Source organism: Anabrus simplex, chromosome 3, assembly GCF_040414725.1.
Source record: "Anabrus simplex isolate iqAnaSimp1 chromosome 3, ASM4041472v1, whole genome shotgun sequence".
Lineage (NCBI taxonomy): Eukaryota > Metazoa > Arthropoda > Insecta > Orthoptera > Tettigoniidae > Anabrus > Anabrus simplex.
Window position 1 is genome coordinate 412,636,897 of NC_090267.1, and position 14,638 is coordinate 412,651,534.

Here is a 14,638-nt window from a genome sequence, read left to right on the forward strand (position 1 = left end):
TGGTTTAACCTCCAATAATGTTTCCATCTTTGACTGCAACTCGAAATAGAATTCTTCAAATCCCTCTCGATCTAAATCATGAGGTTCATTGGGGGTCATTAACTTCTAATTGTGTCTGAATCTCATTGTATTCTTCTATACTATTCTGCAAGTGTTTCTGTCTTACTTTTATATCATTAAGATTAGAGCCCATAGATAAATTATTAACAAATGTAGCTACTCTAGTTATGCAGGCCTTGATGACAGCTTGTCTTTTGATAAGGGCTCTCTTCTGCGCTTCTTCCATTTTAGAAAAGAAAGAGTACTGGAAAACAAGGAATAAACCAGATTAACTCACGTAGGTATTTAGTACTAATTCAATGGCTCCGGATGTCCGACACAGATGGTTCTGCATAAGCTCATTCAAACATTTTCTCGTATAGTTCTGTAGAACTCTTTGGCTACTGGGTCCAATCCACACTAGAGCTCGTTGATTGTATCCTGAGAACTCTATTGATATATTGAGATCAATGATTGTATCACAGGCTGATGTCACACAATGATTCATTTTCTCAAAGATGCATTGCACACACGCATCATGAAAGATTTAGTGATTTATCAATAAGCACTCACAAATCTTGATGCTTACAGTCTAAAGCAAACAACACTATCCACATAACAAAAAATGATCTCCAAACTCCAAGTTCTAACCAAATTCTGGAAAAATCTGGCCTTTCGAGTACCAAAAAATGTTTTGTGCAGAGCTGTGTTTATTTACCCATTAAAACATAAGAATAACAAGATGAAAAATAAATAAGTAACAATCAAAAGAACATGTATCAGTCTCACATTGCATCACCAACAATATCCTTTTGCCAAAAGTAACAGAATGAGAGCTTCAGATATCTGGTATATTTTGATTTTGTTGTGTTATGGAAAGATCTGATAAGTTCTGGTAAACTTATATTTAGAAAAAGAGCCCCGAATATAATCATTCACTTGCATGGACATGTCTTATCACATTGTGCATTTTGATGTTCCCAATTTGTATCCTCATGATGTATGGTGTGAAGCAAAAGTTCTCCTGAAATAACATCACTCACATTCAGTTATATTAAAAATGTAAAATCATCTTTACTCCATACAAATGTAAGAGCATTTTTTTTGATAATTTTAAAGTAATTTTAAAGTAGTCTTAGTCATAAATATCCAGCCTTTAATTATATTATGTACTTTCCAGGTTCTGAAACATAATACATTTTCTATGAATCAATCAGAAGTTGGGAAAGTAATCAATCTAATGGCTAATGATGCCAGTCGGTTTGAAACAACAGTTCCTTCCATACCCTGGTTATGGGTTACTGTTTTACAAGCAATTGTGATTGTGTACTTGGTATGGCAGTATATGGGCCCATCATCGTTATTTGGTATGGCGGTAATTATCGTCACTTCACTTCCTACAACAGGTGAGTTTATACCTCTACAGACATAAATCTTCAGTAATGATCATCATGATAGCAAACAGTCCCATTAGAAAACTATAGGTATTATACAGTTTCCCATCTGTATTTTCAGTACTTTGTTGTTGAAGAATTCATCCTCATGTTCATGGGCACGCAGGAGGTTCTGGTGCAAGGTTGGGCAAGACATATTATGGCAGTTGTGTTCAGTATATGATTTTCTCTATTTTTCAAATAATGAAATGAACTAGGTGTCATTTGAAAGAGAAAGGTGCAAATGTTTGAATGGAATAAAAATTGGATTATTGGGTCTCAAAATGCAAAGAGTTGAAGTTTACCTTTTTATAAAAAGCATTCTTTTGATAAATCTCAATTGCTCTTATCAATATCAATGTTGTGTATTGTTGAAACAGGTATTAAACTACAAATACAACAATATGTATATTTCTGTCAGTTAATTCTATCAAACATTATTACCTAATTTCCAAAATTGATTGAAATTTATAATGTCTCTTTATTGTTTAAGATGTCATTTTATTGTGAACCATGGGTGCAGTACACATATTTCACATGTAATAAATAACAAGCTTCAGTTGATACTTGTATGTGCTTAATTACATTTTAATGCTTGTTCATCAGATGTACAAAAGTTACTGTTTGGTACATTAATGGAATTTTCACCTACAATGAATTACAGAAATATTCAAAGACACTGAAGTTGAATTTGAGGTACCTATAATTTTATTAGGGGACTTTAATATCAACACTACTGTTAGTTTGAATGCTTTAAATTTCTTGAAGGAGCACAATGGATTGGAATATGTTCCTTCATTATCTAACGCAACTCTTGGAAGTATCGAGGCTGTTCTTACCCTTGTAATTAACATTAATGCAGAACTTACTTCCTTACTTATCACAGACCTGCGTTTAATAAAATTTGTAAAAAGGAATAAATATCAAACAGTTTAGTTACTCTATAATATTTGACATTTCTTTCTTCAGTTACAATTCTTCACTCAAATATTTACAGCTATGATTTAAGTATATTGCCTCCAAAAGAGGAATTAAGAAAGACAAGTTCATGTATATGGCATTTATAGATCTAGAAAAGGCATTCGGTAATGTTGATTGGACCAAGCTATTTGAGATTCTGAAGGTGATTGGAATCAGATATCAAGAAAAAAGAATTATCTACAATCTGTATAAAAATTAGTCTGCAGTGATAAGAATTGAGGGCTTTGAGAAAGGAGCAGCAATCCAGAAAGGAGTGAAGCTTTCAATGTTTATGTAGAACATGCGGTAAAGGAAATCAAAGAGGAATTTAGAAAGGGAATCATAATCCAAGGAGAGGAAATCAAAACCCTGAAATTTGCTGATGATATTATTATTTTATCTGAGTCTCCCACAAGTCCAACCCCTCGTCCATGCCGTGGGAGATGGGCAACGTCATCAAGTAGGGAATAGTCGGTGGGGGTGGAGTACAGTGGGGACTATGTGTGCCCCGAGACCACTACGGCAGCTGTGAAGGCCCTACAGGAATTCTGAAAAAAGATGGTGGCTAACAGGGCTCTGGTGAAGTCATGACAGGCCTAGCAAGCCGGTGATGGATATTAACTCGCTTTCAAGGAAACAGGGAACGATAAGCCGGATGGATGTAACAGACGATGACCCTGGCGAGGAACAGGATCACAAATTGGCACAGTGAATATACAAACATTGACCGGAAAAGTAGAAGAGGTTGTAGACATGATGGAAAGAAGAAAACTGGATGTACTAGGGCCGGCAGAGACTAAGTGGACGGGTGAGGGTAAGAGAGAGCTGCGGAATGGTTTTTGATTGTACTGGATAGGAAATGATGAAGGAATACGAAATGGAGTAGGAGTAGTAGCAAGTAAGGGATTGAAAGAGGAAGTAAAAGGGATAAGTGACAGGTTGATAAAAGTCAAAATAACAGTAAAGGAAAAACCTGGGAAATTGTACAAGTGTATGCTCCACAAGCAGGATGCACGTAACAGGATGAAGATGACTTTGAGGAAGAATTAGAGAGACAATTGAATGGACAATATAGTGTGGTAATGGGGGACTTGAATGCCCATGTAGGCATGGAAAGGGAGGGTTATGAGAACGTGATTGGAGCAGAAGGATGGAGAAATAGGAATAAGGAAAGAGAAAGACTACTGGATTTGTGCAAAAGAAATGGGATGATGGTCGGGAACTCGTGGTTCAAAAAGAGAGAAAGCCATAAGATAACATGGTATAGCAGAGACTGGTCTACGAAATCCATTGTAGATTACATGATCTACAACCGGGAAATGAAGAGGAATGTTACAGATGTAAGGGTAATACCATCAGAGGCCCTAGATAGTGACCACAGACTACTGGTAATGAAACTGAAAACAATGATGGAATGAAATAGAACAGAGAAGCAAGAAAGACGTGTCAAAATATGGAAACTGAAGGAAAAGGGAACCAACGAAGAATACCACAGGAAAAAAATAAGATTGAACTTACCAACAGATGTTACAAAAACAGGAGAGGAGGAATGGGAAAGGTTCAAGAGGACACTAGTAAAAATGGCAGAGGAAGTTTGTGGGAGAACTAGTGCCAGGAAAAGATGCAAGGGGACCCCATGGTGGAACGACAGAGTCAAAGCAGCAGTTAGGAAGAGGAATAAATCTATCAGGGTGTGGTTTCAACAGAGAACAACGGAGACAAGACAAGAATATAAGACCAAAAAGGAAGAAGCTAAAAAGGTTGTAACAGAGGAGAAGAAAAATTGGATGGAGAAGTGGACAAGCATGATGGAAGGGGATAGCAAAGGAAATAAAAAAGTACTGTACGGAATGGTCAAGAGTAAGAGGAAAGGCATGAGGGAAGATGTTACAATGATAGATAAAAATGGAAATGAAGTGCAGGAAATGGAGAAACTCAAAGGCATGTGGAAAGAGTATTTTGAAGATTTAATAAACCCAGAAGGAGGCACTGGGGAGGAAAGTAGAAGCAGGGAAGAAGTAAGAAATATGGAAAAAGAGAAATACTTAACATGGGCAGAAGTGGAGCTAGCACTGGACAAGATGAAAGGAGGGAAAACCCCAAGTATAGATGAAGTGAATATTGAGATGGTGAAGGCAGCAGGAGAAGTAGGGATACAGTGGCTTTAACGTGTGTTGAAAGTAGTATGGAAGGAAAGACCCCTGAAGATTGGAAGAACAGGCTAATCATACCCATTTTCAAGAAGGGGAATAGAGAAGAGTTTAAGAACTATTGGGGAGTCACATTGATATGCCACTGTGCAAAGGTGTTTGAGAAGATTCTCGAGAATAGAATTAGAAAGATGGTGGAGCAGTATGGCTTCAGGTCAGGAAGGTCCACAGTAGACCTTATATTCGCAGTAAGACAGCTGCAAGAGAGTCATTACGAATGGGGTAAGGATCTTGTGATGGCCTTCATGGACTTTGAGAAAGCTTATGACCGTGTGTATAGAAACAAGGTATGAGAAGCCTTACAGAAAAAAGGTGTCGAGGAACAGACCGTAGAAAGATTGAAAGAGATGTACAATGGGAGTGTCAGTTGTGTGAAAATAGAAGGAGAGAAAACAGGCTGATTTGAGCAAAAAGGTGGATTAAAACAAGGAAGTGCTCTGTCACCTTTGCTCTTCGTAGTAACAATGGAAGAGATAATGACAAAGTGGCAAGGAAAATTGGAGAAGGAAAAATGAAAGTGATGATGTTTTTCAGATGACCTGTTAGTCTGGGGAGAAAAGGAAGAGGATATCCAGGAACAGTTAGATGCTTGGGTAAAGGAGGTGGAACAATATGGAATGAAATTTAATGCTCAAAAGAGCGAGATAGTGATCACAACTAGAAAGAAGGAGAGACCTACGAGAGGGATAATGCTTGGAGGGGAACAGCTTAGGAAGGTAGAGAGTTTCAAGTACTTGGGAAGTATCATAGAGGAAAGTGGAAGAAATGAGAAGGAAATAATCGAGTGTGGAAGGCAAGCAGGAACATTGCTGAAAAGTGTCAGAAGCCTGGTTTGGAGCAAGGATGTCCCTCAGAGAAGCAAAAGGGTGATATACAGGATGTACTATATACCTATTCTGATGTATGCAGCTGGGACTTGGGTAATGAGGCAGAGAGCTGTGAATAGCATACAGGCAAGTGAAATGAAGGAGTGACAAGATTGGATAAGATGAGAAATGAGAAGGTTCGAGATATGGTAAAAGAAGAGCCACTACAGAACAGGATAGAGGAATCTAGACTTAGATGGTATGGACACATGAAGAGAATGACAGAGGAAAGGATACCGAGATACCGAGGAGGATGCACGAAATGGAGATAACAGGTAAACGACGCAGAGGAAGACCAAGAAACAGGTGGATAAAAGGAGTGGAAGAGTGTGTACAGAGAAGAGGAGAGGACTAGGCAAGAGTGACTATGGAGAAGTGGTGGGAAGACAAGAGGAGATGGAGAGGCTTATGTTCCAAGTAGACCCGGCTAACAGCTGGAAACTGCAGATGATGATGATGATCTGAGTCTGCAGATGATCTGGAGAAATTGCTGATTGGTATGGACAGAGTCTTGGGGACGGAGTAAAAGTTGAAAATAAATGAGTCCAAAACAAAAGTAATGGAGTGCAATCGAATGAAGTCAGGTGATGACAGGAAATATTAGATTAGAAAATGCAGTCTTAAAGCAAGTAGATGAATATTAAAAACATTTAAGCTATATGGAGGTATATAATCACGATTGCATGTTTCTGTGATGGTTGGTAGTATAGTAGGCAAGTGTTGGGACGAACACAAACATCCAGTCCCCAAGTGCCCCAAGTGTAGACCAAGGTATGAATATTACAAACAGATTAGAGATATAGAGTAGATATAGGATGCAGTAGTTACACAGAAATGAATAATTAATTAATATTTGCTTTATGTCTCACCAACTAATTTTACGGCTTTTGGAGATGCTGAGGTGTCAGAATTTAGTCCCGCAGGAGGTTCTTTTATGTGCCAGCAAATCTACCAACACGAGGCTGACATGTCATAGAAACGAAAAGGTTAGCACAGGATAGGGTGGCATGGAGAGCTGCATCAAAGCTATCTATGGACTGATGACCCAAACAACAACAGAAGTCAACAGAAGTAGACCACATTATTTCTTATTCTCTATTAATTGTCCAACTGCTCTTCATGGTTAGACAGGGAATTTATTTTCATGCTGTGAAGCTTTGAAGAATTATAGTAGAAATAGTTCATGTTTGTATGGTCCAGCTCCTTGGCTGAATGACAGCATTGAGGCCTTCGGTTCAGAGGGTCCCGAGTTCGACTCCCGGTTGGGTCAGGGATTTTAATCGCATCTGATTAATTCTTCTGCCTGGGGACTAGGTGTTTGTGTTTGTCCCAACAGTTTCCTCTTCATTTTCAGACAACATACTACACTACCAAATACTACAGAAACATGCAATAGTGACGACATCCCTGCATATAGGGTTGGCATCAGGAAGGGCATTCGGCAGTAAAATAGGGCTAAATCCACATGTGCGACACAGTTTGCACCCGCGGCCCCACTGGTGTGGGAAAAGCAGTAGAAGAAGAAGTGAAGGTTTGTATGATCAGCTCATGTCATATTCATCTGTTGTGGACTATTTTCCTCTTTTAGGTTTAAATAGACTTTTAAAATGAAAGAAAATTGTTATTTAAGTTTTATTCTCCTGTACATTGACAGTGTCAATGCAATACCTTATATATACATTTTTGCGATTTTTCAGTTATTTGTATAGAATTACACGTCGAATTATGCTGCTCCTAATGAAAAAAGCATGAACTAGTTCAACAACTTCTAGGATTATTAAAAAGAGGGATATCTCACACCTGTTGAAACTGTTGTTGCAATACTGTATCTTACATCTGCAGGGAGATCGGTAGTAATGTTAGTTTGTGCTGATTCTGGGTGTGAAGGTAAGGTTATAATTATCCTGGAATTGTCTAAAATAAAATTGTGGATTTAAAATTTTATTCCTTGAATTAACTTGCAATTAGAGCCTCCATGGCTCAGACGGCAGCACACCGGCCTCTCACCGTGGGGTTCCATGGTTCAAATACTGGTCATCCCATGTGAGATTTGTGCTGGACAAAGTGGAGACGGGACAGGTTTTTTCTCTGGATACTCCGGTTTTCCCTGTCATCTTTCATTCCAGAAACACTCTCCAATATAATTTCATCTGTCAGTCATTTATCATTGCCCCGGAGGAGTGTAACAGGCTTCGGCAGCCAGCACAGTTCCTATCCTTGCCACTAGATGGGTGTCCATTCATTCCATTCCTGATCCAGTCAAATGACTGGAAACAGATTGTGGATTTTCATTATTATTATTATTATCTAATTCTTACATGTAATTGTGAGAGTACTATAGCACCTACAACAAAGCAAACTTTAAGTAAAGCCACTGTTCTTTCCTTCCCAGTTCTAGCCCTGCCCTATTCCTTCATCACCATAAGACCTGTGTGTCAGAGCAACAAAAAAAACCAATAATAAAAACATTTTTTATTGCCAGTTCATTGTGTAGTTAGTTGTTTTTCTTTGGGAACTATAACTGTTATAATTTCTCTTTATGTGCAGTTGTACTGCAATATGAACACAGCTAAATCATACAGGGTAATGTTGAAAAGTGTTTTTAGCCAAACATTTATAACACTGCTCTTATAAAAGTTCTTTCATGAAATTTTTGTTACTTTGGCCTCTTTTTATATAATAAAAATATGGTAGCACTCTATTTTCTTGCAGAACCTCTAACAGCATCTCGCATCCGGGAGATAGTAGGTTCGAATCCCACTATCGGCAGCCCTGAAAATGGTTTTCCGTGGTTTCCCATTTTCACACCAGGCAAATGCTGGGGCTGTACCTTAATTAAGGCCACGGCCGCTTCCTTCCAACTCCTAGGCCTTTCCTGTACCATCGTCGCCATAAGACCTATCTGTGTCGGTGCGACGTAAAGCCCATAGCAAAAAAAAAAAAAAAAAACAGCATCTCAGGTAACCTTTGGTTTTCACATATACCATTGTTTGAAAATTCTACCTTGTATCATACAATAAAATTAAACTCTTCCAGGGGCCATGACCAAACTATTATCGGGTATACGGAGAGCAACTGCCATCCTCACTGATGAGCGGATAAAGAAGCTGAATGATTGTTTATCTGGAATCCAAGTGATCAAGATGTATGCCTGGGAGAAGCCTTTTGCTAAACTTGTCTCACAAACAAGAAAGTGAGTGTATTTTTGTTCTGTTATAACTCAAATAATAGTCCAGTCCACATTAAGGATAATCTTTCTGAGAATAGTTCTCCCTGAAACTAATTGATGATAGTTTCCTTGAACAGAACCTCATATGCATAAGTAGTAATCCTAGCATGTTTATCAGCATGATACTGTAATATCTGAAATATGAATTGCTTCTTTCACAGTTGCCTTGCTTCTTACCAAGGCAACTGTGGTTTGAATCCAAGAAAATGCATGTGGGATTTTTAAAATTAAAATTTGTGTTCCTCTAGATCAGATACCTTGTAAAACTGGAGGTCACACTCACAAAATTCTGCAAGCTTCCTCTTTTTAGGAATTTTCTTATTTGTTTCTAACCTGTTTTTGATCAATTATATGTATGTTCCATTTACTGTCATTCACTCAGACTATGAAAGGTCAATTCATCCTATTCTCATGCAGCTCCTTGGCTGAATGGTCAGCATAATGAACTTTAGTTCAGAGGGACCCGGGTTCAATTCCTGGCCAGGTCAGGGATTTTAACTTTATCCAGGTAATTCCTCTTGCTCAGGAGCTGGGTATTTGAGTTTGTCTTAATACACATACTCATTTATATATGACACATCACACTGCAAATCGCCACAGAAACAAATAGTGAATATATCCCTTCACATATAGTTTGCATCAGGCAAGGGATCCAGCCATAAAACTGGGCTAAGTCCATACAAGGTGCCAACACCAAATAATTGGGAAAAAGCCAGGAAGAAGACATCCTGTTCTCATTATACTATGTGTGCAACTTTCTACATTTTTTCCAATCTTTGGGAATAAAATCCAGTCTGATTTTCTAGCAGAAATATACACTTCAGGGATGTGATGACCCTGCATTCTAGCAATAGTTCTTGACTTCAATCTCCACTGAGAAAAGTTGACTGAAGTACACTCTTATCAATTTTGTTTTACCTCGCTGGATAGTCTACCCATTGTACAAGATCTACTTCTAATGGTCTATATAGGAAATCAATCAATCAATCAATCAATCAATCAATCAATCAATCAATCAATCAATCAATCAATCAATCAATCAATCAATCAATCAATCAATCAATCAATCAATCAATCAATCAATCACCACTGTTCTACATTTAGGGCTGTCTGCCGGATGGAAGATTCCCCAACAGTTATTTACGTAACAAACCATTTCAAAGAAGATGGAAATTTATCGAGCACCTCCCTTAGTAAATTATTCTAATGCCTAATTCTTCTTCCTATAAATATTTTACCCAATCTGTCCTTTGGAATTCCAACTTTATCTTCATATTATGCAATGCAAAAGTGCAGAAATAAATCTGATGGCTTCACTGGAATGTCACCTGGTGGGAATAGCTTGGGTTCCCACATCTCAAATGATTTTTAATGGAAACCATTGAGCTGAAGTAGAGCTGTGGCTTTTCTTGATGAAGCTAGACTTAGCTAGGAGAATGTAAGACAACCACATTGTCTTCCTTGACATTCTGATCACAAGGACAATCAACCTTCACTTGGGTGACCCTGTATACCGGAAACCCACCCACACAAACTACTGGTTCATGCCCCACTGTCGGCAGCCCTGAAGATGGTTTTCCGTGGTTTCCCATTTTCACACCAGCCAAATGCCGGGGCTGTATCTTAATTAAGGCCACGGCCGCTTCCTTCCAATTCCTAGGCCTTTCCTATCCCATCGTCACCATAAGACTTATTTGTGTCAGTGCGACGTAAAGCAAAAAAAAAAAAAAAAACCAACACAAACTACTACCTGCAGAAAGCTTCTATCCCCACCTCCAGGCAGATATATGGGATAATTAAGACACTAATTACCATAACCCTGTGAGGAGAATATGTGACGGTATCGCATCGAGGAAGAGTACAGTCACCTGACTGCAGCCCTGCTCATGAATGGGAACAGCGATGAGGAAATCCTAGACATCAAGCAGCCAGAGAACAGGAGAAGGAAAGCTGCTAGCAACAGCCATCCTCTTGTATGTGAGCAAAGTAACTGACTGCACAGGGAATATGCTTAAGGCACATGATGTGCGAAGAATATACAGAATCTAGACCAAGATTTTGGACCTCCTTAGATTAATGAAAGACAAGTGCTATCCCTATACAGTTGCAGGAGTCTACAGGATCCTGTGCAGCTGTGGGCAAGTCTACATAGGTATGACTACACAAAGTATAGCCACCAGACACAACAGACACAGCCAACTAGTATAGACTGCGAAGTCATCTGTAACTGAACACTGAGACATGTACTGTAACACAATATATTATGGAAATAGAAATATACTCTCAACCACACTACTCTACCACACTCAGTTACAACAGGAAGCCATTGAAATGTTCATATATATTTACTGAATTAAAATACAGTCTGTATCAGCACTGTGTAGGGAAATGGCTTTAATTTTTTATGATGGTTATGTTCAAATATACCAACAATTTCAGTAGAAAAGGAGAAAAACAGATAAACAGTGCCTTGATACCCATCCTCAAAACAGCTAAGATAAAGATACTAAATGGACCCAGGAACTGAAAACAACTAGGGAAAATACAATCAATTAGTAAGTGCCAGCCACCATAGTCAGCCAATCATGCCCTAGTCTCAGCAAAAGACTGAACTATACAGAGAAGACCACGCCACCGCAATTTATATAGGAAGTGTACAGCTACAGCTTAAGTACACTACTGACTTTTGGACAGAAGAGACCCTTTGAAAATGCCAGTTGCTGTTTCTGGTGAAATGTTGGAGCTTCTACTAACTCAGTTCGATCATGACCTATAATCCCAGAAAATCATTTCTTCTATAATCATTGATATCTTAAGTCTTTCAATTCAAATAGCCTTCAAATTATTTCTTTGGTAATTATGAACATTATTATTATTATTATTATTATTATTATTATTATTATTATTATTATTATTATTATTATTATTATTATTATTATTATTATTATTATTTTAAAGGGCCAAACATCAAGGTCATTGTTTGCTGGATAATGAACAATTTCAATAGAGTACTTTTAGTTTGGTAAATTAACTCGTCAGAAAGTAACCATCCCAAATGAACGAAATTGCCAGATAGTTGTAATAAACTTCATTTTATTTGCAGGTATATGAGCATTTTTCTTACAAAATAATAAACAGTGAATCCCGCATAAACAGTGCATGTGTGTGGGCTTGAATGAATGAACAGTGCAATGGCAACAAACTCAGGAAGGTACCTAAGCACGTAAAGGGCCTATAGTGAACTATCTCATATGATGCTGCACTGCAAATACTGTATTGCCTGTGAGAAAGTTCGCAACATATATTTGAAAAATTGTGGAACCATTATTTCATTTTCTTTTTTCTTTTTTTTTAACACCACCACCAATTTTCAGATAACTAATTTTCATTAAATATATTTAGTTTATTGGGATCTGAAAGTGTGAAGTGGTTGATTTTCTATTCTAATATCCTATGGGTTTACAAGCAAAACACTCTAAGTCAGTTTTTGAGTTACTTACATTTTCACACTGCCCTACAGTGCTCTTCTACAGGCTGAGCCAAAAGTTAGGTGACAGCATTGTTATAGGAAGGGATGTGTGATGGAAGTCTACATTGGCCACATATGATATTTTAGTGGGTGGGGTGGGGAGTGTTGGGGGGAACCCTAGGACACATGCGACCACTCTGGCTGCCAACTTGGAATCCACCATCTTGAACTCAACTTAAGTTAACGTTAAGTTACTAGGTTGATAGGTATGCGACACAACATTTCAGCTTATTTTTTCCTGAGTACTTCAATGCCACAAACTGTTTTGTCATATCATGAACCATTTCCTAACTATGGCCTGTTTTATTTTTTTATCTTTACAGGTATCATAGACAGAATAATGGTGCTGATGACTGAAGAACATGTGGAGATCATCCTCGTGTGTAAATGAGAGTTTGTGTGTTGTGGCTGCAGAGTTTAATGCATTACACCCCGATAGGGAGCCCATTTTCCAAATGGTGTGTCTAAACTAATTAGCAGATTCCAAGAGACAGCCCCTATCAGAGTATAATACATTAAACTCTACAGTCACCACATGTGTGCTCCAATTTCCACACATGAGGATGATCTTCACATGTTCTTTGGTCATCAGCACCATTACTGAGTCGGTGATACCTGCAAAGGTAAAAAGATTAAACAGGCCATAATTAGTAAAAGGTTCAAGATAGGACAAAACACTTTGTGGCATTGAACTTATCAAGAAAAAACAAATGGAAATGTTGTGTCATATACCAGGTGTATGCATAAGTCCTTTCCGGTTTCACTAAGAGATGGTGACAGTGAGCAGTATGCAGTGTATGTATTTGACACTTACGTCAGTTTGTTTATCTGACATTAACCTACCAACAGGAAGTTGAGTCCACCAAACACTAGCGTCTGTGTTGTACCTCATTCAGTGATCATGTCGACGTTTGTGCCTGAAAAAGAACATTTGCGGCATGCATTGCATTTCTTATTTAATCAAAAGAAAAAGGCTGTGGAAAGTCATCGTTTGCTGGTAGAAACATATGGTGAACATGCTCCATCGATTAGAACATGTGCGACATGGTTTCAACAATTTAAATGTGGTGATTTTAATGTGAAAGATAGTGCGCGCACCGGTAGAACATAAAAGTGCAATGACGAGCAATTGCAGGCGTTACTGGATGGTGACCCAAATCAAACTCAACAGCAAGTGGCACAAGCATTAAATGTGTCACAAGAAACAATCATCAGATGTTTACAAGCAATGGGGAAGATCAGTAAACTCGGTAAATGGGTCCCACACGATTTTAATTAATAGCAAATGGAAAATAGCAAAGTCACTTGTGAAATGTTGCTTCAACGCCACGAAAGGAAATCATTTCTGTACCGAATTGTAACGGGTGATGAAAAATTGATTTATTTTGAAAACTCGAAGCAGAGAAAATCATGGCTGTCACCTGGCGAAGCCAGTCCTTGAACACCAAGGCCAAATCGCTTCGGCAAGACCATGCTTTGTGTCTGGTGGGACCAGAGCGGTATTATGTGTTATAAACTCTTGAAGCCCAGTGAAACCATTAATGCACAACTCTATCACCAAGAAATGATTAATTTAAATCACGCATTGATTGAAAGACAACCGGAATGGGCCAGAAGACATGGCAAAATGATTTTGTTACACGAAAATGCGCCGTCTCACACAGCAAAACCCGTGAAAGACACCTTGAAATCGCTTGGATGGGACATCCTTCCACACCCGCTGTACTCCCCCAACCTGGTGCTATCTGACTATCACCTCTTCACATCAATGGGGCACACACTCACAGAGCAGCACTTTAGCAATTTCGAGGAAGTTGGAAAATGGCTTGATGAATGGTTTGCCGCAAAAGATGAGCAGTCTTCCTGGCATGGTATCCATAACTTACCTGAAAGATGGGCGAAGTGTGTAGAAGCCGATGGCCAATATTTTGAATAAACAAAAAATGAATTTCCCTTGAAAATTACGTGTTTTCTTCAAAAACAAAAACTGGCAAAATCTTATGCATGCACCTGGTACCTACCATTTCACTTAAAAAACTTAAGTTGAGTTCAAGATTGTAGATTCCAAGTTTGCAGCCAGAGTGGCCACGTGTCCTTAGGTTCCCCGCCACCCACCAAAACATCATATGCGGTCAATGTGGACTTCCAACACACTAGCTTTTCCTATGACAATGCGGTCACTTGAATTTTGGCTCACTCTGTAGATTCTCCAACAAAACCCATTGCATCAGAATAAATATTCTTATTCAGAGAACAGATACTGGCAATGAAATGGAAACTTTCAAACCTTTTGTTTCTTAGAAGTAAGATAGTTGATTTAATGTGTTTTGTTTGTAAACCTATGATTTGGTACCAGTAGTCAATATTATCTT

General features: G+C 38.4%; 1 protein-coding gene across 1 annotated transcript in view; it reads left to right on the forward strand.

The window, feature by feature from the left end:
- Positions 1–14,638, forward strand: part of LOC136866830 (ATP-binding cassette sub-family C member 4-like) — a 291,743-nt gene that overhangs the window by 50,451 nt on the left and 226,654 nt on the right. Inside the window, exons 6-7 of the mRNA XM_068226857.1 lie at positions 1,220–1,445; positions 8,545–8,701. Coding sequence (XP_068082958.1) covers positions 1,220–1,445; positions 8,545–8,701 — 383 coding nt within the window. The remainder of the gene's footprint in view (positions 1–1,219; positions 1,446–8,544; positions 8,702–14,638) is intronic.